Source organism: Peromyscus eremicus, chromosome 15 (assembly GCF_949786415.1).
Source record: "Peromyscus eremicus chromosome 15, PerEre_H2_v1, whole genome shotgun sequence".
NCBI classification, from domain to species: Eukaryota; Metazoa; Chordata; class Mammalia; order Rodentia; family Cricetidae; genus Peromyscus; species Peromyscus eremicus.
The window spans coordinates 4,528,009-4,551,324 of record NC_081431.1 but is presented as its reverse complement, the minus strand read 5'-3'; the positions used below and the strand labels follow the sequence as shown (position 1 = coordinate 4,551,324).

General features: G+C 43.2%; 1 protein-coding gene across 1 annotated transcript; it reads left to right on the top strand.

Annotated features, from left to right (window-relative positions):
• Positions 1 to 787: 787 nt before the first annotated feature.
• Angel2 (angel homolog 2) lies at positions 788 to 20,991 on the top strand. Its single transcript, XM_059280249.1, has 9 exons — positions 788 to 1,037; positions 4,274 to 4,599; positions 8,830 to 9,086; positions 10,874 to 10,943; positions 13,306 to 13,727; positions 14,566 to 14,692; positions 15,287 to 15,344; positions 16,371 to 16,534; positions 18,806 to 20,991. The coding sequence occupies exons 1-9, from the start codon at positions 979 to 981 to the stop codon at positions 18,955 to 18,957; spliced, it is 1,635 nt and encodes a 544-aa protein (XP_059136232.1). The 5' UTR covers positions 788 to 978; the 3' UTR covers positions 18,958 to 20,991.
• Positions 20,992 to 23,316: the final 2,325 nt, after the last annotated feature.

Sequence of the window (23,316 nt, the reverse complement as noted above, 5' to 3'; positions counted from 1 at the left end):
AGATGTATTTCTACAAACTCAGGCTGTAGTTGAAGGGAAACTGAATTTGAGCAGCCATCCAAGCCAGATGCGCTCACCCATTACAGAAGCTGCTCCCTTTCCTCCCGCGAGGGCGGGAGGTGCACTGAGTGTCCTAGTCAGCTAGGCTGGGTCTCAGAAAGGGTTAAGTGACAATCAGTTTTGATTCACTCCATTTTCCCCTCAGTCACTCACTTAACAGGATCTGGAGGATCTGCCAGGTCTAAGAGGAGGCAGAACGGGCCCTGGCACCCTGTCATGTATGGGGGTGATTCACCAAAAAGGAAATCAGAGAAAATCAGAGAATTAAATGTGTCCAGGAGAGAGGCGGTGGGAGTGGGGGTGAGGAGAGACAGAGAGAAGAAAGAGAGAGACAAAGGTGAGAGGAATGTGTGTGTGTGTGTGTGTGTGTGTGTGTGTGTGTGTGTGTGTGAGAGAGAGAGAGAGAGAGAGAGAGAGAGAGAGAGAGAGAGAGAGAGAGAGGAGGAGAGAGAGGAGAGAGAGGAGAGAGAGAGAGAGAGAGAGAGAGAGAGAGAGAGAGAGAGAGAGAGAGAGAGAGAGAGAGAGAGAGAGAGAGAGAGAGAGAGAGAGAGAGAGAGAGAGAGAGAGAGAGAGAGAGAGAGAGAGAGAGAGAGCAAGTCTCATTCAGCACCAGCTCAGAAGTCTTAATAAACCCGCCGGCCACTAGCTTTCTGTGTCTTTAAGAGGCGGTCCGAAGTGTTGCCCTACGCGGAAATGGCTACCCGCGCACGTTCTGCGCATGCCTGCAGTCGCGCAGCCGAAGGAACGGCCCCAGAAGGCAAGATGGCGACTCAGCTCGCGGCGAGACGCTCCTCCCAGCATGCCTAGCGGCCGGCCCGGAGACGAGGCCGAGTGATGGGGATCCGGCGGGACCCTGTGAGCCGCCGGGGCTGAGGCGCAGCCGCGGGCCTGGGCGTTGGACGCTCGCAGAGTGCCAAGATGGAGACGTGGCGCTGTGTGAGGAGGGGCTACGGCCGCTGTGTGGCGGGGCGAGGCCGGTCAGTCGGAGGCGGCGGGCGGGGGGAGGAGGAAGGGGCGGGCGGCCCGGGGCGGGGCGCGGGAGGAAGGCGGAGGAAGAGGGTCCGCGGCGGGGACGCGCCTGGCGCGCTGCGCCGAGGGAGAGGTAACGCGCGGGCGGCTGGCCGGGCGGGCGGCGGCCTCCGGGGTCCTGCTGGCCTCGCGCGGCCTCCACGCTCGCCGCCGCCCGCGCGCGAGGCCTAGCCTGGAGGGAGGCTGCGCGCCCCGGGGTGGCTGGGCCAGTGCCCTGTGCTCGCGAACTTCGGTCAAGCGGAGGCCAACTTTCCTCGGCACTCTAGAGTTCTCGCTCCGTCCTGGGTCTTTTTCTTTGAATGCGTTCTTTGAGAGTCGGGCGTGATAGCTCACGCCTGTAATCTCAACACCCAGGAGGCTGAGGCAGGAGGATAGCCATGATGTTGAGGCTGGCCTGGATTAGAGTGAAACTCCGCCTCCAAAAATGAAAGAAAAAAATAATGCACTTGAAATTTTAAAGAGCCACAGTACATGCTGCCTCTATTAATGTAGTGCCCGCAGAATCTTAGATTGGATGCACTGATTGTGTTTTACTCTAATAACTTTAAAGATTGGGATGTTAAAATTCCAAAGGTTTGTATAACCTTTAAATCCGTCTGGTGTACCACGCGTGGGAAATTGCACAGTAGCGTTACATAAACCGTTGGGATCTGCTAACTCCATTATGCCTTCTTCCTTTGGCAGTTCAGTTCAACAGTGTTCTCTGAGTATCAGCTGTGTGCCTAGGCCGTCTCTTGGGTAGAGACCGGGCTTAAAGTGCCCCTCCAAAACCGTAGTGGTGTAATAGCTGCAGATCCAAAGACTAAGTGTCACAGTACAGGTGGCAGTATAGTCACATATCAAGATAGAAAACAGCAGCTCCAGCACTGGGAGGTTGAAGCAGGAGGGTTAAGAGTTCAAGGCCAGCCTGTCCTGCGTGGTACCCTATCTCAAAAAGAAAAAAGAAATTGTGAGGGGCTTTTGTTTGTTTTGGTTCGTGTTAAGAGACAACAGGGTTTCTCTGTGTAGCCCTGGCTGTCCTGGAACTCTTTCTGTAGACCAGACTGGTCTTGAACTCAGAGATCCACCTGCCTCTACCTCCTGAGTACTGAGACCAAAGGTGTGCACCACCAGGCCTGGCTCAAAACATTCTTTTTGAATTTTAAAAATAAAAAGGCCCGAGTGCTGAAATCCCTTTGAAGGACTTTCACAGTCAATGGCAAGCTAGTGCCCATGCTGTGCCTTTAAAGATTTACTGTCAGTTTGATTTAGAGAGCTGTTTGAGACTATTAAGTTTCAAATATATAATAAAAGCTAAATATTTTCAAATAAAAATACATGTAATAGCCGGGCGGTGGTGGCGCACGCCTTTAATCCCAGCACTCGGGAGGCAGAGGCAGGCGGATCTCTGTGAGTTCGTGGCCAGCCTGGTCTCCAAAGCGAGTTCCAGGAAAGGCGCAAAGCTACACAGAGAAACCCTGTCTCGAAAAACAAAAAAAAAAAAAAAAAAAAAAAATACGTGTAATAAGGAAATGCAACTTATGCAAAATCCCATTAGTGATAGTAGATGTTGATACAGGAATCCCAGGGAATGGAGTCCTCTGAATCCTAACGTTTTGTTAGAGAATACAGTGAGGAGTCAATATGTAAGGTTCAGTGCTTTTTTTGTTTTTGTTTTTGTTTTTTTTTGGTTTTTCAAGACAGGGTTTCTCTGTGTAGTTTTGGTGCCTGTCCTGTATCTCACTGGACCAGGCTGGCCTTGAACTCACAGAGATCCACCTGGCTCTGCCTCCCGAGTGCTGAGAGTAAAGGCGTGCGCCGCCCGCCACCACCACCACCCGACAGGTTCAGTGCTTTTTAAGAACTCAATTAAGAGCAGCGTGTCTATTAAGCATAAGCTTGGTGAGCTGGGAAGATGGCTCTGTTGGTTAAGTGTTTGCTGTACAGCACAAGGACCTGAGTTGGAACCCCCAGGATCCATGTAACAGGTGGGAATGCTGTCATGTGGTGTTGATAACCCCAGTGTTGGAGTGGCAGGAACAGGAGGATCCCAGAGCTTGCTGAGCTGCTAGTCTAGACACCTCAATAGTTCCAGCTCCCAAGTTCAATAAGAGATCTTGTCTCAAAATATAAGGTCAAGAACAATAGAGGAAGATGCGTGATGTGAACCTCTGGGTTGTGTATACGTAAGCACATGCTCCTTCACACACAGGAAATAATCTTAGTGTGCTTTGCTTAAATTGATACCATCGAGTTTGGAGTATAGATGGAATCCTGGAAAATAGTCCTTATGCTCTTTCATTTCCCCAAGGACTGTATGCTTAAGACTGAGGAAAGAATGGAAAAGCACGTTCCCCACCCATTGTTTAGTAAGGGCAGTAGTTTGTCAGAACCCTTCCATGGATTTTTATATTTTAGTTTTACCAGTATTTGGGAAGAATTTAACTTCGGTATAAAAATACTGTTCCAAAACATGTTTTTACTCTAAACTCTAGTTGGAAGGAGACACACGTTTTCTTACATTCTAATATGTTTGTCATATTTAACTGTTATATTTGCTATAGGTTTTATTTGTCTCTGAATGCTAATTTGTTAGTGGATTAACTTCTCAGTTTTATTGTAGATGAACTTTTTGGGGCATCTGTGGTGTCTTGGGAACCTAACTGGTATTTCTTGTTGAATATTTGGAATACCATCCATGGTGGTTTAGGTGAGAACATGATATGATGGTGCTGATATAACTGTGGGCGCTTTCCCCTTCATCCTTACGTACACTTTTGTCTCTGTGAGGGGCTCAGATCCCCTGGAACTGGAGATACAGGCAGTTGTGAGCTGCCATGTGGGTACTGGGAATTGAACCCGGGTCCTCTGGAAGAGCAGCCAGTGCTCTTAACTGCTGTGCCAGCTCTCCAGCCTGAGTTTTGCGCTTCCCCCCCACACTTGAGACAGAGTTTCTCTGTGTAGCCCTGGCCATTCTGGAACTCACTCTGTAGACCAGGCTGGCCTTGAACTCAGAGAGCCACCTGCCTCTGCCTTCCCAGTGCTAGGATTAAAGGTGTGTGCCATTACCGACTGACCATCCTTCACAGATTTAGAAGTAAATTTAAATATGAGATGACATCTCACTGGGAGAAAATAGTTTGGATTTTGTATACTATAGCTGAACAAAAAGTGGTACCTCAAGGAGTGTCTTTATTTTTTCCAGGTACTCCATGTTTCCCTATCCTCTGAAGAGTTTGGGTCGAGACTGGACCTCACCGTGGGAGGATCTGCAGAGGTATTGCTGGAACAGACACATTTCCAGTTGTCTGAGGTGGCCTGGACATTACTCACGTTCACCATACCCATACTTCAGTAGCAGGCATTTCTCACTGAACTGTAGACCACCTCTTCTGTTTGAATCTGGAACTCAGTTTCAGTACTGTAATTGGAGACCTGACCATCTAAGCAACACATCCTTGATCCGGCTCTCCAGTTACATCATGAACTCTGACAAAGATGAGCCCTCATCCAAACGAAGAAAACACCATGGTAAAGGAAATGTTTATCTTGGTAAAGGGACAGATGTAATCATAGACTCAGTTGAAACAATCGTATCTAACCTTGAAGCTGTCCTCCATATTATAGAGATGTTAGTGTTTATTTTTAGCTAGTAGTTATTCTGGGTTAGGAATGGTGTCTTTATTTTCAACTAACTATGTCTCTCTCTATAATTGTAGAAAAGAACTATAAGACTATATAAGTAGACTGTATCAGTAGGTTTATATAGTTTATGTAAGTACTTAAGTAGACTATATAAGAATATAAAATAGATAATTACTGATTGAATAACAATAGAAAACAGAAGGAGTGAAAAACACAAATTTTAACAACCGCTTTTGTGTCCAGCAGTTTTTGAAAAGAGCCTTTGGTGACTTGGAGATGAGATTGGCAGTAGAAATCATTGGTCTAAAAAAATTTAATTTTGTGTTTTCATTTTAATAGTAACTTTAAATATATAATGTAAAAGAATTATTTTATTAGAAATAATCATAAATAAAATGTTACAGGATAAGATTTTAGCTTGGTAAATCTGTATTTCCCAAATTAGAGTCTATAAATAGCTTACAAATATGTTTTTCTTCTTTTTTTCAATGCTAGGGAATGAACCCAGCATCTTATACTTGTTCTGCACTGAGCCATGTGCCCAGTCCTAGAGAGACTCGAGAGAGAGAGTCAGAATTATTACCTTTTAGAAAGGGAGCCATAGCTTAGTCAACTTTGTGGAACTCTTTAAAAAGTGTATTGACTCGGTCTACTTTTCTCGTGCTGTTTTTACTTCTAGACAACTCATGTACTCCCACCCCACTGTAATCCCAGTGCATACTGAGGTATGTAAGAGCTCGGGATTGCCTTTCTTACTGACCTTTAGAGGAGGCTGCGTGGGAGCTGGTGTGTAGGGAGCTGACAGAGATGGGAGAACCGACAGTGAGCTCCTGAGCTTTTAGGGTTCAGGCTCCTTGTTGTTACCAGAAAGTTCTCTGGAGGATTCACTGGGGTCCCAAGGCAGAACTGATTAGTTGCTACAGTTATAAAGAGCTAGTTCAAATAAACAAACACATGTAAATAGACACTAAGTCCTTGGCAGTGGAAATCTGTGTAATATGTAATTACAGCATATGGAGGTAAGTAGTCCTATGAGACACTGAAACCAGGGTCCTCGGAAGGACCCAGTTATTTTTTATGTATGTGTTGCTGTTCATTAGGCCAACTCATACTCCTTTCTTGTAACCTTTTGGTAATTCTGTGCACTCTCAGATTAAATTTTGACATGCACCATAAACATGATAAAATTTAAGAAGCATTCCATACCCTCATGTATGCTCTGCCACTGTGGCATGAGCTTGGAAACGTCACCTAACCTCTGCTCCTTGGTTTTCTAGTGTAATAGATAACGTTTATTTTGAATGTCTGTTAAAGACAAAATGAAGTATGTCTACATGCCTAACATACTATGAGTTTCATAGAGACTACTCAGAAAATTGGATGGGGAATTACATTTATATACTGATAATCTCTGATTGCTACCTGACTTTTTATCTGTCCATTCTTCCTAGGTGTTGAGAATAAGGAAAAGGCTCTTCGTTAAGCCATATATGTGACTTCCGATATTTCACTAATACATTTCAATCAAGAGAACAGCATTACTAATTTGCCTATCACTTTAAAGTATTTGAAGGATTTGTGTGACACAATTATGACTCTTTAATTAGGCACCCCAATACCTGCTCATGCCTATTGCTTCCTTTCTTTGATTCATCTCTCTTCTCTGCTGTGATCACCTTGTTCCTCCTGACATGGAAGGTATATAAGCTTTTGCAGTGTGAATTTGTTGTAAAGTATGTGACAGCCAGAGACTATTCCTTGTGTCAGTGGTTTGAGGCAGTCCTCCATGGCACCTAGCATTTGCACACACTTGTGCCTGTTTAGTAAAAACAAATGTGGTTAGGATGGACTGTTTCCCTCAGCAGAGATTTGGTGTTCTTGGGACAGGAAGAGCAATGCCAGAGGGCTCCATAAGCTGTAGGAGTTCGGAACCACCATATTAATCAGGTATCCACTGGTCCTGGTTATTAAGAAGTACCCTTACAAAGTCATTACCAGGACCATAATAATCTCGATGTGTTTTCATGTACACTCTATGTACATATTTTATAAGGAACAGCGATTGAATGTTCTAGACTTTCATTTTTTCTATTTCATCACGGTAGTGACAGAGGATCGTGCTGTAGTGGGAATGAAAGCTTGCATGTCGTGTGATGGAGCCTTCCATCTTATGAAGACTTCAGTCTGTGCTAAACCATCATGGGACACACCCAGTTTGTGGGGTCCTGTAACTGTCAGTGTATCTCTGTGGAGCTAGTACCATTAGTCTTAATTTTAAGCCTTTGGGGTGAGATTCTCCATGTTCAGTGCAGGATAGGGAAGGGCCAACTTTTTTCCCTTACATGGGCCTGAGGCTGCTTTGGGCAGAATTCTGTATTGTCGAAAAGATTTCTCTCTCTTTTGATTTTGTTTCTTCCACCTTTTTCTGGAGCCCTTCCCTTAGCATCTTCATACCATCAGCTCCCTCACCCCATCCAGCCCTCACTAATCACACGCTTATCCTCTGTCTGTCAAATGTCTGCTCCTCTATGCAGCAGGCGGAGACTTAGATACTGAGGAGAGCACCCTGCTGTAATGAACTTCCCACAATGTACTTTATTGGCAGCTGATGTAGCGTATGGATATTCTGATTTGAAAATCTTGTCATTGTAGAAGACTATTTTAAAACAGTATTTCCTTTTCACTCTGCATGTAAGTTCATTGTTTCAATCTATTTCCTTTTTAGTTTGTTTTGGTTTGCTTTTGGAGACAGGGACTCACACTGTAGCTCAGGCTGGCCTCAAACTCTTGGCAATTCTCCTGCCTTATCCTCCTGAGTGTTGGGATTACAGGTGTAAGCCTCATGCTCAGGTAACTTCAGTTAGAATCTTAGGCATTGTAATCTAGTGAAATGAAACCTGTATGCAAGATAGAGGAAGAAAGTCTGTCGCTGAAAGCTGTCAGTTACTCTCAGCATGCTTGGCCAGCCATCTCCAGATCTATTCTCTTCTGGTTAAGTTTTCTCCTCATTGTTGAGTTTGTAGTTAACTAAATGTTCCATCTTTTTTCATGGCTTCCATGACATTAAGCATATCCTCACTAATGTGACATAATGAGACAAGAAATCAAAGGTGAATTATTCACTTGCTATTTTTTGGCACTAGGCATTGAGCCTACTTGTCAGATAAGTGCTCAACCACTGAGTAATTATCAGCCCTTGGATTTTTGGTTTGTTTTGTTTGTTTTAATCTCACTACATGTAGCTCAAGCTGTCCTTGAACATACCATGTTGGCCAGGCTAACCCTGAACTTTCAATCCTCCTATTTCAGCCTCCTGAGTGCTGGAACTATAGGTGTGTGCCACCACACCTGGATATGAGTATATGTGTGTATGTATACACATATGCACCCTCAGAAAATAATATCTCAGTTGAGGAGTATCTGTAATTACAGAATCTCATATTTTTCTATCCACTTTTTGTTGCTTTTTCAGAGAATGCTATGTCTTTGCAGAGTGTGATCTATGGTACATTCCTGGTGGTTGTATGCAAGGCTCATTAACCAGCCTCTGCTGTTTGTCTAGAGCATTCTGTAACATCATGCTAACTTTTGTCTTGGTGTCCCTGTATTACAGGGCTCATTTTGTCATCTATAATTTGTAACAATTCATTATATTCATTATGTCTGTACTTCCCCACTTCAACATTTTAGACGCTAAACACTGGTCCCACAGATTGTCATTCTATACAACCCTCCATTCATGCATAAACCAGAATTCTGAACTAAGGTAACTGATGATCTTGATAGGGAATAAAACGTTCTGGAAAATCATCTCTGGAAAGCTGGCTTTGGTGAGTCTCATTGCATTAAAGAATGCTAAGCATGACTGATGGAAGTATTAACCAGAGTCAAATGGGAAAATGCAGCCTCCAGAAAGGTGTGCTAGGATTTCCTGCCTAGGCAGCCCACCTGATGACAGCTTGTCACTAGTCACTGTTATATTGCTATTTCCAAGGGAAAACATTTTACTCATTAGCTGTGGGAGTTTTTGTTAAGTAAAGAAGTATTTGTGTACAGGAAACTATCTGGTCTCCTTTTGATTGATTCTTTTCTATTTTGTCCAATATATTTTAACAGGAACAATAAAAAGGAATTGGGAGTATTTATGTAGCCATAATAAAGAAAAAATGAAGGATCTAGACGGCAAAAATGTTGACTCCACGTGTGAGGACAATGAAGAAAAGTTTGACTTTTCAGTGATGTCTTACAATATACTCTCACAAGATTTACTGGAGGATAACTCGCACCTCTACAGACATTGCCGACGTCCAGTGTTACACTGGAGTTTTCGGTTTCCCAATATTCTGAAGGAAATCAAACATTTTGACGCAGATGTAAGTATGCAAAGCAGTATTGGAGCTTTTCCCGTAAGGAGAGTGTGGTTGATTGTACATTCCTGGGCTGTGTTTTATTGCATGTTGTTCTCGAGGTGTGGCTTCCTTGTTATTAGTTGCTGATCAAAATAATCACCTACCTGTAGCTTGAGTTTTCCTGCCTGGCCCACAGTCAGGACAAATCTCTCTCACCTGCCAGTCCCACAGCCCTCAGACCCAACCAAGTAAACACAGAGATTTATATTGGTTACAAACTGTATGGCCGTGGCAGGCTTCTTGCTAACTGTTCTTACAGCTTAAATTAATCCATTTCCATTAATCTATACCTTGCCACATGGCTCGTGGCTTACCGGTATCTTCACAAGCTGTTTCTCATCGTGGTGGCTGGCAGTGTCTCTCTGACTCAGCCTTCCACTTCCCAGCTTTATTCTCCTCCTTGCCCCGCCTATACTTCCTGCCTAGCCAACGGCCAATCAGTGTTTTATTGATTAATTAGCAACACATTTGCCATACAGAACATCCCACAGCACCTACCTTTTCAAAAGAGATGAAAGTTTTAAGTATTTAAGTATTAGTCAACTTTGAGAATCAGACTGGAAGCATTTTAAGTAAAATTAATGGACTTAAAATTTCAATAATTTGTGCAAAAATTCATCTACATGGTAAAATGATAGCATTTGAAGAATGCAAATTGCTTTTTTTGTTTAAGACAGAACCTCTGATAGCTCACACTGGCCTCAAATTTCCTTTGTAGCATAAGATGACCTTGAACTCCTGGTTTTCCTGTCTTTCCCAATCAAGTGCCAAGTGACATGTGTCACCATGCTCAGCTAAAGAGACAGGGTTTTTTGTTTTGTTTTGTTTTTGGCAGGAGGGATGCTGGAATGAAACCAGCCTCTTATGAAAGGACCCACAGAGCTGGAGAGATGGCTTAGTGGTTAAGAACACTGGCTGTTCTTCTAGAGGACCTGGGTTCAATTCCCAGCACCCACATGGCAACTTACAACCATCTGTATCTCCAGTTCTAGGGGATCTGACATCTTCTTCTGGCCTCTGTGGGCACTACATGAACATCGTGCACAGAAATTCAGGCAAAGCATTCATAGCTAAAATAAAAATAAAATCTCAAAAAAAATTCTTTTTTAAAGAAAAGAAAGGACCCGAGCCAGGTACGATGACATATGTCTATAATCTAGTATGTGACTGAGACAGAAGGACCACTCTGAGTTCAAGGTTGCTCAGAGTTATATAGTGGTTATATAGTGACACCAAAAGCTTAGTCATGTTGAACATGGAAATTCAGGAAAAATAGCCTCACATATAAAAAATACAAAAAAGTTCTTTTAGGAAATAGACCATTTTCAATGATGAAAGTACTATTCCATATGAGTATGGGCTATGATTTTGAGGTATAAAATGTTTAGAAACATATTTTTTGTGATATAGAATATTTGAGAGCAATAATTTTTTTTTCAAAAAGTAAAAAAAAAAAAAAAAAAAAAAAAGCTGGGCATTGTTGGTGCACACCTTTTATCCAAAGCACTTGGGAGACAGAGGCAGGCAGATCTGGGTTCAATACTAGCCAAGTCTACAGAGTGAGTTCCAGGACAGCCAGGGATACACAAAGAAACCATTTCTTAGAAAAAAACAAACAAAAAATAAAAGCATTAATTTATTCTAAAATTAAGAAAAGGTATATATGCCACTTTGATTTCCACACTGTCAGAGTTCAATAAAATTCATACTTGCATCTGTGTGTTTTCATGCAAATCACTGTTTTCTTCCAGGTGCTTTGTCTGCAGGAAGTCCAAGAAGATCACTATGGAGCAGAAATCAGGCCGAGTCTGGAGTCACTGGGTACAATGTAACCTTTATTTGCTTGGCCAGATTTATTCTTGCAGAGTTTTACATTATTAAAACATAATTTTTTAAACAAAAATGCATGACATATTTGGGTATAACTTTTATTTTTGTTTGTTTGTTTTTCAAGACAGGGTTTCTGTTTGTAACAGCCCTTGATGTCCTGGAACTAGCTCTGTAGACCAGGCTGGCCTCGAACTCACAGAGATCAGCCTGGCTCTGCCTCCCAAGTGCTAGGATTAAAGGTGTGCACCACCACCACCACCACCACCACCACCACCACCACCACCACCACCCCTCCCCCTCCCATCTTCGGCCAGTGGCACACACCTTTAATCACAGCACTTGGGAGGCAGAGGCAGGTGGATCTCTATGAGTTCGAGGCCAGCCTGGTCTACAGAGCAAGATCCAGGACAGGTACCAAAACTACACAGAGAAACCCAGTCTCGAAAAAAAAAAAAAAAAAAAAAAAAAAAAAAAGGTGTGTGCCATCACTGACCGGCCTTTTTTTTTTTTTTTAACTTTTTAAGATTTATTTATTTTTATGTGTGTAAGTTTTGCCTGCATTCATAATGTACATGGGGGTGAGAGAGGGGTGTCAGATGTCCTGGAACTGGAGTTACAGGTGATTATAAGCCACCATGTGGGTGCTGGGAACCAATCCTGGGTCCACTGGAAGAGCAACAAGTGCTCTTAACCACTGAGCCGTCTCCCCAGCTCTGGGGATAACTTTTAAATTTCATTTATTTATTATTTTATGTGTGTGAGTGTTTTGTCTACATGTATGTCTGTGTACCATGTGTGAGTCTCAAGCTTTTGGAGACCAGAAAAGGGTGTTGGCTCCTGTGGAATTACAGTTACAAGCAGTTATGAGCCACCATGTGGGTGCTAAAACTAAACACAGGTCCTCTTCAAGAACAGCCAGTGCTTTTCACTGGTGAGCCATCTCCAGCCCCTTTAGGATAACTCTTTTTTTTTTTTTTTTTTTTTTTTTTTTTTAAAGATTTATTTTATTTATTATGTATACAGTATTCTGCCTGCATGTGTCCTTGCAGGCCAGAAGAGGGCACCAGATCTCATTACAGATGGTTGTCAGCCACCATGTGGTTGCTGGGAATTGAACTCAGGACCTCTGGAAGAGCAGTCGGTGCTCTTAACCACTGAGCCATCTCTCCAGCCCCTAGGATAACTCTTAATTTTGAGAGAGTGATATTGAGGCATTTCTGCTAGAAATTTCATGTTGATCTGATCTTAAAAGGGAAATGTTTCCAGGAGTCACTCAGCTGCTGCACCTCTGCAGGTCTGTACTGCACAAGATCAGGGACCTAGCCTCCAACAGTAGGTTTTACCATGGCCTAACAGATACAAGAGAAAGCCTTGTTTGATGAAGGAGCTTCTAGAGTTTGATTTATAGACAGGAAATACGAAAACTGCCCACGTGGCATTCATTCATTTAGCAGGTGTGCCTCTGAGTGCCTGCATATACTTTACACTGCTCTAGAAAGTAAGCACAACACCGGTCTCAGCAGCTGGCCTCCTCCTTTGTGGGATGTGTGTAAGTAAGTGAACGGAAAGCAGGAGGATTGGACAATGTGAAGTCTGAACAAAGATTTCCAAGATTTGGAGGAGGTGAAGGTCAAGCTGTACCTACAGTGTCCTAACCAGCAGAGCTAGCACAGGAAAGGCTCTGATGTTGACATGGATTTAGGCAATATGGTCCACAGAGAGTGAGATCAGGAAAAGGGGCAAAAAGATCAGAATAAATTACTGCAAGGCCTTAGTGTCCTGGTTGTGATTGAGTGAGAGGGTGAAGTTTTCCAGTGAAGAAACCTACCATGCATATTGGCTTTGAGACGAGGTCTTGCTGTATGACCCAGGTTGGTTCAGACTTGTAATTCACCTGTCTCCTTCCAAATGCTTGCATTACAAGCCGGGGAGACTGCTCCCTGCTTGAAGTTAGACGTAAGGTGTGTGGTGTGGTGGCCTCATTGTAATCTCAGAAGTTCAAGGCCACTCTGAGCTATAGTAAGTTCAAGGATAGCCTGAGATCCGTAGTGAGTCCCTGTCTTAGAAAATCCTTGGGCTGGGAATGTGGATCTATGGTAGAGTGTCCGCCTCGCATGTGTGAGACCCTGGGTTTGATCCCCAACACCTCTACCACCACCAAAAAAGAGAAAGAGGAAAAAAAAAAATATTACAGAATTTATCTTCTTAAGTGCTGAAGTTAAAACACTCTTAGGTTAGCTGGGCCCATAGTCTCCCCTGACATCCCCAGCTCTAGCCCTAAACTTTGGTTTTAACATGTACTAGCATCCCATGTTTTGACATGCAGTCTCTTTTCTAAATTGATTCCTTCTAGGCTATCACTGTGAATATAAGATGAAGACAGGAAGGAAACCTGATGGCTGTGCCATTTGCTTCAAACATTCCAAGTTTTCACTCCTGTCAGTGAACCCAGTAGAGTTCTGCCGCCGTGATATTCCTCTGTTGGACAGAGACAACATTGGATTAGTTTTACTCTTGCAACCCAAAATCCCACGTGCCACCTCTCCCTCCCTCTGTGTAGCTAACACACATCTGCTATACAATCCACGGCGAGGTGATATAAAGCTGACCCAGCTGGCCATGCTGCTAGCAGAGATTTCCAGTGTGGCCCATCGGAAAGACGGTAGCTTCTGTCCCATCATCATGTGTGGTGACTTTAATTCTGTTCCTGGTTCTCCACTCTATAGTTTCATAAAGGAAGGAAAATTGAACTATGAAGGACTTGCAATTGGAAAGGCAAGTGCTGGCTTCATCTGGTAGAAAGTGGGTTTCAGCTGCTCTGCCAGAATGAGGGGAACGGTTCTTGTTGGAGTGAGGATGGTTATTGCATGGCTGTGTGGAATCTAATACCTCATTCTGCTAAGATGGCATGATTTCCTACAGTTACCAACATTTGGCTTTGTTCACTTGGTTTGATTTTGTCTTTTCCACTTATGGAAGCATTCTGTTTGAAGGAATTAGCTGGTAGAAAGAAAAGTGTCGAGAGACAAGGATAACTTGAAAGCCCCCTTTCACGGGGGGTAGGAGGAGTTCTGAATGCTGGACATGGTCAATATAGTCACTTAATATTCATTTTATAAACTTTCCTTTATATAACAATGGCTTTTCTTGTGTAATGCTGAAATACTTTATTATTCTTCAGTGTAGAATTATTTTTATTGGGCTTTGAATGATATTCCCATGCTTCCCTCTGCTTGTTTTAGACCATTTGATTTTCAGTGTATAACCAAAATAAGTCTTCCACCAACAGAATTTTCAATGATAGTTTTACATTTGACACAATAGAAACTATATTATAGGTGGCAGAAAGAGTAAGACAGTATTAGTGGGAAGCTGTAGATATTTAGATGTTCAAATGAGGGAAACAAGCATGTGAAAAGCCTATCATTTCCATGTAAATGACAGTGCTGTCTGAACTGTATTTGGATGGAAGTTTGTAATCACAAGAAGTCATTTATATAAAAATGAAGGGCTTGCTTACCATTTGTGATTACTTTTATTAAGATATAAAATTTTCAATACATAAATTAGTTAAAGTCTATTCACTTAAGATGCCTGTTGAAATTCTGTGCAGGTGTCTGGCCAGGAACAGTCTTCACGGGGACAGAGAATTTTATCTATTCCAATTTGGCCCCCAAACCTAGGCATCTCACAGAACTGTGTGTATGAGGCACAGCAGGTTCCCAGAGTAGAAAAGACAGGTGAGTGTTTGTAGTACATTTTGGCAGTCTTCTGGGTAATGGTCTTCCCTTTGAAGACATAATGCTAAAATTTCAAAGTTTCAGTATCTGGGCATGAATGCTCATGTATATTAATATAAATAGCTATTTTCTCATCCTTCTTTTAATGTGCTCCAAATTTCCTTTTTAAGAGTTAAATTCCGGCCGGGCGGTGGTGGCGCACGCCTTTAATCCCAGCACTCGGGAGGCAGAGGCAGGCGGATCTCTGTGAGTTCGAGGCCAGCCTGGTCTCCAAAGCGAGTTCCAGGAAAGGCGCAAAGCTACACAGAGAAACCCTGTCTCGAAAAACCAAAAAAAAAAAAAAAAAAAAAAAAAAGAGTTAAATTCCAACATTGTTTGTTCATAAATAACTTGTTGCCTTAGAGTTGTTTGCATTTTCTCCTCCTCACCCCTCGATTCTGTAGAACACCAAAATATAGACCACAGGATCAAACATTTAACCAGACATTGAAACTAGACCTATCCTGAATCTGGCTCTAGAGATAGCTATGCTATGGCAAACTAGAACAAAACAGTATGCACATTGGATTGATATGCTTCCCTCTGCTCTTTCAGATAGCGATCTGACACAAGCTCAGCTGGAGAAGACAGAGGTCCTAGTGTCAGCTGAAAAGTGAGTTCTGGAAGGGCAACAGTAGACAGTCCCTGACTAACTGAGTCACGCCAAAAAAAAAAAAAAAATTACCTCAGAAAACACTTGGATCCAAAATGAAGTTGATATTATTCTAAGCTGCACAGGCCTCTGGGTTTAAGACAAATATGCATGAATTCCAGGTCTGACTGCTGGGTTGTGAGGATTCAGGAAGCCAAAGCTTGGAAGACAGTGTTTCATGCTTGGAGTGTTTAGGCAGTGTCTGGAAACAGCATGTAGGCCTGAACTGACCCAGGAACTCTGAAATTTTCAGGTCACAGGAAAGTATCTTCCTGATTTCAGTAGGATCCTTAGTCTTCCTTGACTCACTAACTAGATCTCACTTCTCTGCCAGCAGAGGTCCAAGGGGTCCTGAATAGCCCTGCACACCATTGACCACTTAGAGCATCCTTAAAAACACAACCAAAAGTGTAAGCTGTCTTAGGATTGTATGCTCGTTGTTTGAATGGAGGTTCTCAAACGTGTATAATTCTGAGGTCTAATTAGCATATTGGTTCCCATTTGTTGTCATTTGCTGGGTGTTAGTAGCCATTCACTTACATCCACTGCATCAGGAAAGGAGACCTGACTTAGGGGATGGTCATCATAACACTCAGGAAGTTGAGGCAGAAGTGGAAGCCTCATGAAATGGAGGCCAGCCTGGGCTATATAGTAAGATCAAGGCTAGCCTGAGCTACATAATGAAACCTCAAGTACAAAAATGCCAGGCATGATGGCTTACACATATTATACCAGTACTCAAGCAACTGAGACAGAAGGAGTGCCACAAATTTGAGGCCAGCCTAAGCGATAAAGTAAGTTCCACTCGAGCCTGGGCTATAATGTAAGACCTTGTCTGCAAAACAAAATCAAAAGACTATAAACAATAATAAGTTTAATAATAAAAGTATCCTGGGCTTAGTCTAGCAATGGAGGAAAAGTAATTTAGATGAGATGTTTTGTACTATGAATATTTTGGTGAATACTGCCCTTCTCTCTCTGCTTTAGGGTGCCTTCACATCTCCGGCACCACTTCAGCTTGTCATCTGTTTATTCTCATTACCTTCCTGACACTGGACTTCCAGAGGTGACCACCTGCCACTCCCAAAGCGCCATAACTGTTGATTATATCTTCTACTCTGCAGAAAAGGAGGACGCTGCCAGGGGTCCAGGTGAGGAGCATGGGGACCACAGCTGCTAGAATGCAGGCAGCAGAGAGAACCGTAGTCCTCAGCACGAAGGGGAAGGGCTCTATGTAGACAGGAGATGGGGAAACCACGAGTGCAACTGCACAGGGCTTAACTGCCTACAAAGAGCAAGGCAATAACAGCCCAAAGCGTTCTTACAGAGCTGCATCCTCAGTTGTCCTTCAGTGATCTAAGTCCTAGCCATCCACTCTCACCATAAATCCTGCCTCTAGCTGGAGATTTCTCCAGTCCTGCCGGGGCCCGCCACCACTCAGACCCAAGTAAACACACAGAGACTTATATTACTTATAAACTGTGTGGCCATGGCAGGCTTCTTGTTATCTAGTTGTTATATCCTTTTTTTTTTTTGTTTTGTTTTGTTTTGTTTTGTTTTTTCGAGACAGGGTTTCTCTGTGTAGCTTTGCGCCTCTCCTGGAACTCACTTGGTAGTCCAGGCTGGCCTCGAACTCACAGAGATCCGCCTGGCTCTGCCTCCCGAGTGCTGGGATTAAAGGTGTGCGCCACCACCGCCCGGCCTAGTTCTTATATCTTAAATTAACCCAGTTCTATTCATCTATAAGTTGCCACATGGCTTGTGGCTTACCAGTACTTTACATCTTTTCATGACGGCGGCTGGCAGTGTCTCCTGACTCAGCCTTCCACTTCCCAGAATTCTCCTCTCTGCTTGTCCCACCTATACAATACTTCTTCCTGCCTGGTTACTGGCCAATGAGCATTTTATTCATCAGTTAATCAGAGCAACACATTCATAGCATACAGAAAGACATCCCCAGCACCTGCCTTCCTGTGGCAGCCACTGAGTAAATGGCAAAGTCACCAGCTCTGGCATTCATTAGGTTAAAAGACATGCTACCTTCACAGCAAGGCCAGGCTATGCTGCCCACAACAGACACTTGGTCATGCTGACCTGAGGGAGAAAGCTTGTGACTATTTTCAGAAATGGAAACGGGCAGTACATTTCTGTTACAGCTCAACAAGAAATCATGTTGAATAAGCCAACCGAAGGATTTAAAACAGGAAACATTGAGATATTGGAAATCTAAAAACACTCAGAAAATATCTGGAGTCCTAGACAAGGCAGACTCCCCACATCCTTTTCTGATGCTACTTGTCTCTCAATTTGTTCCATCTGGGCATACCTTCTCAGTGACCTAATTCCTCTAACTAAACCACCTACCCAGTGTGCCCTGGTCTTGGTTCACTCAGTAAGGTCTGGAAGTTGTCATACCTACAGAGTTCACTAGGTGGCAGGAGAGTGTCTGATCAGGGATCAGCAGCTCCAGTCTCTCAAGAGGAAAGAGCATGTTACTTTTCACTTGAGTGGAGAATGACTGGGCTCAGATCATATCACCTTGGCAGCCCCTGCCAAGCTTGGCTCTGTGCAGTTAGAGTGGTTTGGTGGATCATTCTTAAGTGGTTGTCAATCTCAAATTCCTAACCTTTTGTTTTGTTTTTTATTTTTGAGACAAGATTTCTCTGTGTAGCCCTGCCTGTCCTATAACTCACTCTGTAGGCCAGGCTGGCCTCGAACTCCTGCCTGCCTCTGCCTTCTGAGTGCTGGGACTAAAGGTGTGCAGCACCACCACCTAGTGCAGATTTTTTTTTTTTTTTTTTTGGAGACAGGGTTTCTCTGTGTAGCTTTGCGCCTTTTCCTGGAACTCACTTGGTAGCCCAGGCTGGATTTATGTATTATATATACAGTGTTCTGCATGCATGCATCCCTACAGGCCAGAAGAGGGCACCAGATCTCATTACAGAAGGTTGGGAGCCACCATGTGGTTGCTGGGAATTGAACTCAGAACCTATGGAAGAGCAGCCAGTGAGTGCTCTTAACCTCTGAGCCATCTCTCCACCCACCACCTCCCCTTGCAAATTCTTAACCATTTTTTGTTTGTTTTCGATACAGGGTTTCTCTGTGTAGCTTTGGAGCCTGTCCTAGAACTAGCTCTGTAGACCAGGCTGGCCTGGAACTCACAGAGATCTGCCTGCCTCTAACATTTTTTTATTACATTAATCTTTCAAAGGTGTAAATTTTATAAATTGAAATAGAAAAATTACCTGGCATAAATAATGTGACTCTACAGTTTAAGGATTGTTAGTTATAACTTCATAAAACTTTATACTATAAAAACTTCCATATTAGTTTTCTGGTGGGTTGCAGGTTCTGTTTCACTGTTTAAGGAACAAACCTGCCTGCTTAATGACAGTCTCACTAAAATGTGCTTCCTCAACCAGGAGCTGAAGTGGCTTTGGTTGGTGGCTTGAAACTTCTGGCTAGACTGTCGCTTCTTACAGAACAAGACCTGTGGACTGTGAATGGACTTCCCAATGAACACAACTCTTCAGACCACCTGCCTCTACTGGCTAAGTTCAGGCTCGAACTCTGACTCCGTTGCTCGGTCACACAATTTCCTGTCTTCTCAGAGGCTGTAAAGATAGTCGTAACTGTTTGCATGCTGTTCATTTCTGTGCTTGGGGTTCTGAGTTTGCTCTATGCTTGAAACAGGTTGGAAGAAACAAGTTTACAACAGTTTTTTAAAATGAAATTATTTTCCTGACAACTGATGTCTAACCACTTTATTGTAAAAAGATATAAATAACTTCTGAGTCCTGGTAAAGTGAACAGCATTTTGAAGTGTAGTTCATCTCCTGGGCTCTCCAGACATGAATTCAGTGCTTTTCCGTCCATCCAGTGGACCTACCAGGACTTGCAAAGCTCAGGTTGTTGCCTTTTCTGGAGGCCTAATTTCAGTGGGAGAAGCCTGTGCTTGTTGAGAGCTAATCAGTTCTTAGAAATCACGGGGTCATTCATTCACAGGTGTCCAGCCACATTAGCTTCTGAAGAGGCTTGATGATGCTCTTGAGTTGTACTAATATAGAGACCCACTTCACTGCCATCCTGAGCTGTGGGATATGCCTATACTTTGTTGAGGAAATAGTTGAGAAATGCAGGTCACTCTCATAAGAGGGCAAAGCTCTTAGCCAGATAATGGTGGTACATATTTGTAACCTTAGCGTTTGGGAGGTGAAGGCAGGATTAGCCATTTAAAGCCAGCTCTAGCAACATAGCAAGTTTGAGGCCAGCCTGAGATACATGAAACCCTATCTGTAAAACACAACAAAACCTGGGCGGTGGTGGTCCACACTTTTAATCCCAGCACTTGGCAGGTAAATCTCTGAGGTCAAGGCCAGCTTGGTCTACAGAGTGAGTTCCAGGACAGCCAGGACTATTACACAGAGAAACCCTGTCTCAAAAACTGAAAAAAGGTCAAAGTCCTTTATATAAGCCCACCTCTGTTCTGTAGAGGGGTTGCCCCCAGGAAAGCAGATGAGCCAGGTGCAGCCATGCACACCCTTCATGCCAGCATCTAGGAGACAGGCAGGAGAATGACTGCATGTTCCAGGCTAGTCAGGGCTACACAGCAAGACCCTGTCTCAAAGACAGACAAAGCGGTGGCAGACCCTGGCTTGTACCTCTGTCCCCCTGTCTTCTTTTCTGTTTAGTGACAATAGAAGGCCCTTGGGTCAGGAGTGACATTTTATTGAATCAGTTTTGTATAAATTAAAAAAAACAGTCTTTGGAAGGAAGTGGCGGCTCTACAGCTATTTGTCATTCGCCTCCAACATGCAGAAGCCAGAGCATAGGGAGGCACAGCTTAGACCTGGGAGCCCCCCACTCCACACTCTTGGAAGCCGATGAACTGTTGGCTGCAGGGTCGTGCTTTCTGGTACAGTGGTGCAGCAGTGTGACATGGCGCTCACACAGCAGGTCTGATAAGCCCTGTACACATGTCAAGTGAAAGACTTACATAGAAGTAGAAATTCCCTCCGCTTTCTAAATGTAGAATCAGACTGCCGGCATTTTTACTAAGTCCTTGCTGTGCAGTAAGTTACATATGTTTTCTACAGTGAGTTTTATTAATAAAATGCTTTAAATTAAGACAATAAGTCTTGGCAATTTAAATTTTTAACTCATTACAGTTATTTTTGGTGTACTAGATGACTGCCTCAGAGGTGTACAGATTGTGAAGACATGGCCAGTGAGATCTGCAGTAAACAAAGGGTCTCAACTTTGGTTTTCATGGACAGTATTAATCATGGTGCCATGATGCCCACAGTTTTCAGTACTTTGTGGAGTGCTAAGTATTCTGGTTAGTCTTTATCAAATTAGTAATTGTTCCTTTTTAATATTGGGGGGGTGTTGAGTGGTGTTGGTATAAATATCACTGTTGGCAAACTAACATTCCTGAAAACCTCTGTAAAAAGTTTTTATATCCTAATGAATATATTATGAGTTTAGCCCCATTTCATACACTTCTCTTTGATAGTTAACCCATAAATTACTGTTCAATGTTAACCTGTGGCCACAGACACTTTTCACAAGCTTTTAGAGCTCCAATAAAAATGATCTATTTTCTTTACTGTTCTTGACAGAAGATCTGGCAGCTCCTCTGAGCCTTGTGTTTATCTGCCAAGCACAATCTGATCTGGCTGACTGCAGAAGTCAGATCTCACGGTTTATAAAGTGTGTGTGTGTGTGTGTGTGTGTGTGTGTGTGTGTACACAATCTGATCTGCTGACTGCAGAAGTCAGATCTCACAGTCTATAAAGTGTGTACTATCTGTGTGTGTGTGTGTACAATCTGATCTGCTGACTGCAGAAGTCAGATCTCACAGTCTATAAAGTGTGTACTATCCGTGTGCTTGTGTGTTTGTGTGTGTGTGTGTACAATCTGATCTGGCTGACTGCAGAAGTCAGGTCTCACAGACTGAAGTGTGTACTATCTGTGTGTGTGTGTGTGTGTGTGTGTGTCTAGATGTGTGTCTAGAGGCCAGAGGTGAGCCTTGGGTGGTGTTCCTCAGGAGCCTTTTATTTTTAAGATAGTCTCTCACTGGCCTGCAACATGCCAAAGTAGGGTAAACTGGCTAGCCAGCAAGGCTGAGACCCTCCTGTCTCTGCCTCCCTAGTGTGGGATTACATGGGATACCTGGCTTCCCTTGTGGGTCCTGAGGCTCACACTCAGGTCCTCCTCTAACTGAGCCGTCTTCCCAGCCTCCTGCTGGCCAAGTCTTATATGCAAAGGGAAACTGTAAAGTGATGATAGTCTAGTTTTTAGTGTACCTTTTGCCATCAACACAGTAAGCATGTTCAAAATCTTGTCTTTCGGGATTTAGCATCTGCTAGCTTTTAAGCTTTTGTTTAAAAAAAAAAAAAAAATTGAGTTCTTTTACTTTGTCCCTGTAAGCTGTAATAAAGTATTATATTTGCACATCTATGTTGGGTTTTGTGTAAACATGCTGAGCAGCTGGTGCTGGCCTGCTACCCTCAACTGTCCATCACCTTCTCAGCCTTTATCAGTTAGAATGATTGAAATACACCCAAACAGTATAGTCAACAAAGCCTGAAAGAGGAAAGTAAGAAAATGGTAAATTAATTCAATAGGACAAAACAGCAACAAAACATCTCAAAGTCCTTCAGTTTCCAGAATGGTTTTTATTACAGTTCCATGCTGTGTCCAACATATGATGAGAGAAATGCAAGCCTGAATGAAACATGCACTCCTGGCGTTCTTAGAATACGATCAAATCTTCGTGGACTTAGAAAAATACTCACTAAAACAATCACGGTTCTTCTGAAATATTTTTTAAAAATGTATTGGCCAGAACAAAGAATAAACAAGAGTCTGAATTGTATGTCAAAAACTGTACAAGGTCGTACATAAAAGTCTAGCATACGAAAGGAAACCAACCTTGTGTAGTAAGCTGAGGGATTGCAAAGGCCTTTACTCATGTCTGCTGAGGATGCCCTATGGAATAGCTGACTCAGAAACAGGGATATACTCATGATTCCAGGGTACAGAAAACACCTGGGATCACCTTTCAGAATCAACATTCAGCTTGAGGCTTGTAATTCAGCTCAGCACATCTTGCCCCTGTGCAGAGGATAAACTTGCTCCAGTCACCTCATACTTCTCTTTATCTTCTTAAATCACAGCTAGGCTGAGGAGAGGTAAAACACACTGGGTTCGTTTTTGCCATGTTATTATTTAATTAAACTGTTGCATTAGAATTTAGGTGTTTGTGACTTCCTTCTATTTTTAGAAGTTAGTGTAACTACAGACAGTAAAACTGAATGACAGCATTTTAAATGTTTGGGACTAACCTTGCTTTGGAAAATGAATCTAAAAATCAGAAAGTGGTTGTGGGAGAAGATTAGGTGACCAGGTGTCACACTCGGGGACAGCTGGGTGCTGTTCTTTGCCTTGCCATGGGTCAAGGTTGTCCCACTGGCTGTTTGACATTCTTTTCATGTGAGCTGTCCTTAAACAAGGCAGCTGCAGGCACTCGGCCGGGTCGTCAAATTCTGATCAGTCCACGTACCAGATGGAGCAGTTTCAGGGGAGAAACAGTTAAGCAAGAGCGAAAGTACAACAGCGGGTGAGGGCCTGTGACAGCGGGGGAAGAAAGCTGCTTCCTTGGGTCCTGAGGTCAGAGCAGAGCCTGTGAGCACTCGCCCAGGCCCAGTAACTCATCTTGAACTCTGATAACAGGATTCTTGAAGAAAGCAATTACGTTCAGAATTTGAAGCTTACATTGTGTTTTAATTTCCTGGTCCTGATCTCTAAAGGACACTAAACTTTTCTAAGAAAACAACACTTTTCATTAATAATGCTGGCTTTAGGGTGGAATGAATTTTTGTGGCCACAGCTTTTGCCTCTCTTGTGGCCCTAGGTTTTCCTGGTGAAG

What these genes read in the sequence shown, in the direction of transcription:
- Angel2 (XM_059280249.1), top strand. Translation starts at nt 979, where the DNA reads ATGGAGACGTGGCGCTGTGTGAGGAGGGGCTACGGCCGCTGTGTGGCG. An exon ending in TGTGTGGCGGGGCGAGGCCG is followed by an intron (nt 1,038 to 4,273) that starts GTCAGTCGGAGG and finishes TATTTTTTCCAG; the next exon opens with GTACTCCATGTTTCCCTATC. An exon ending in GGACGCTGCCAGGGGTCCAG is followed by an intron (nt 16,535 to 18,805) that starts GTGAGGAGCATG and finishes TTCCTCAACCAG; the next exon opens with GAGCTGAAGTGGCTTTGGTT.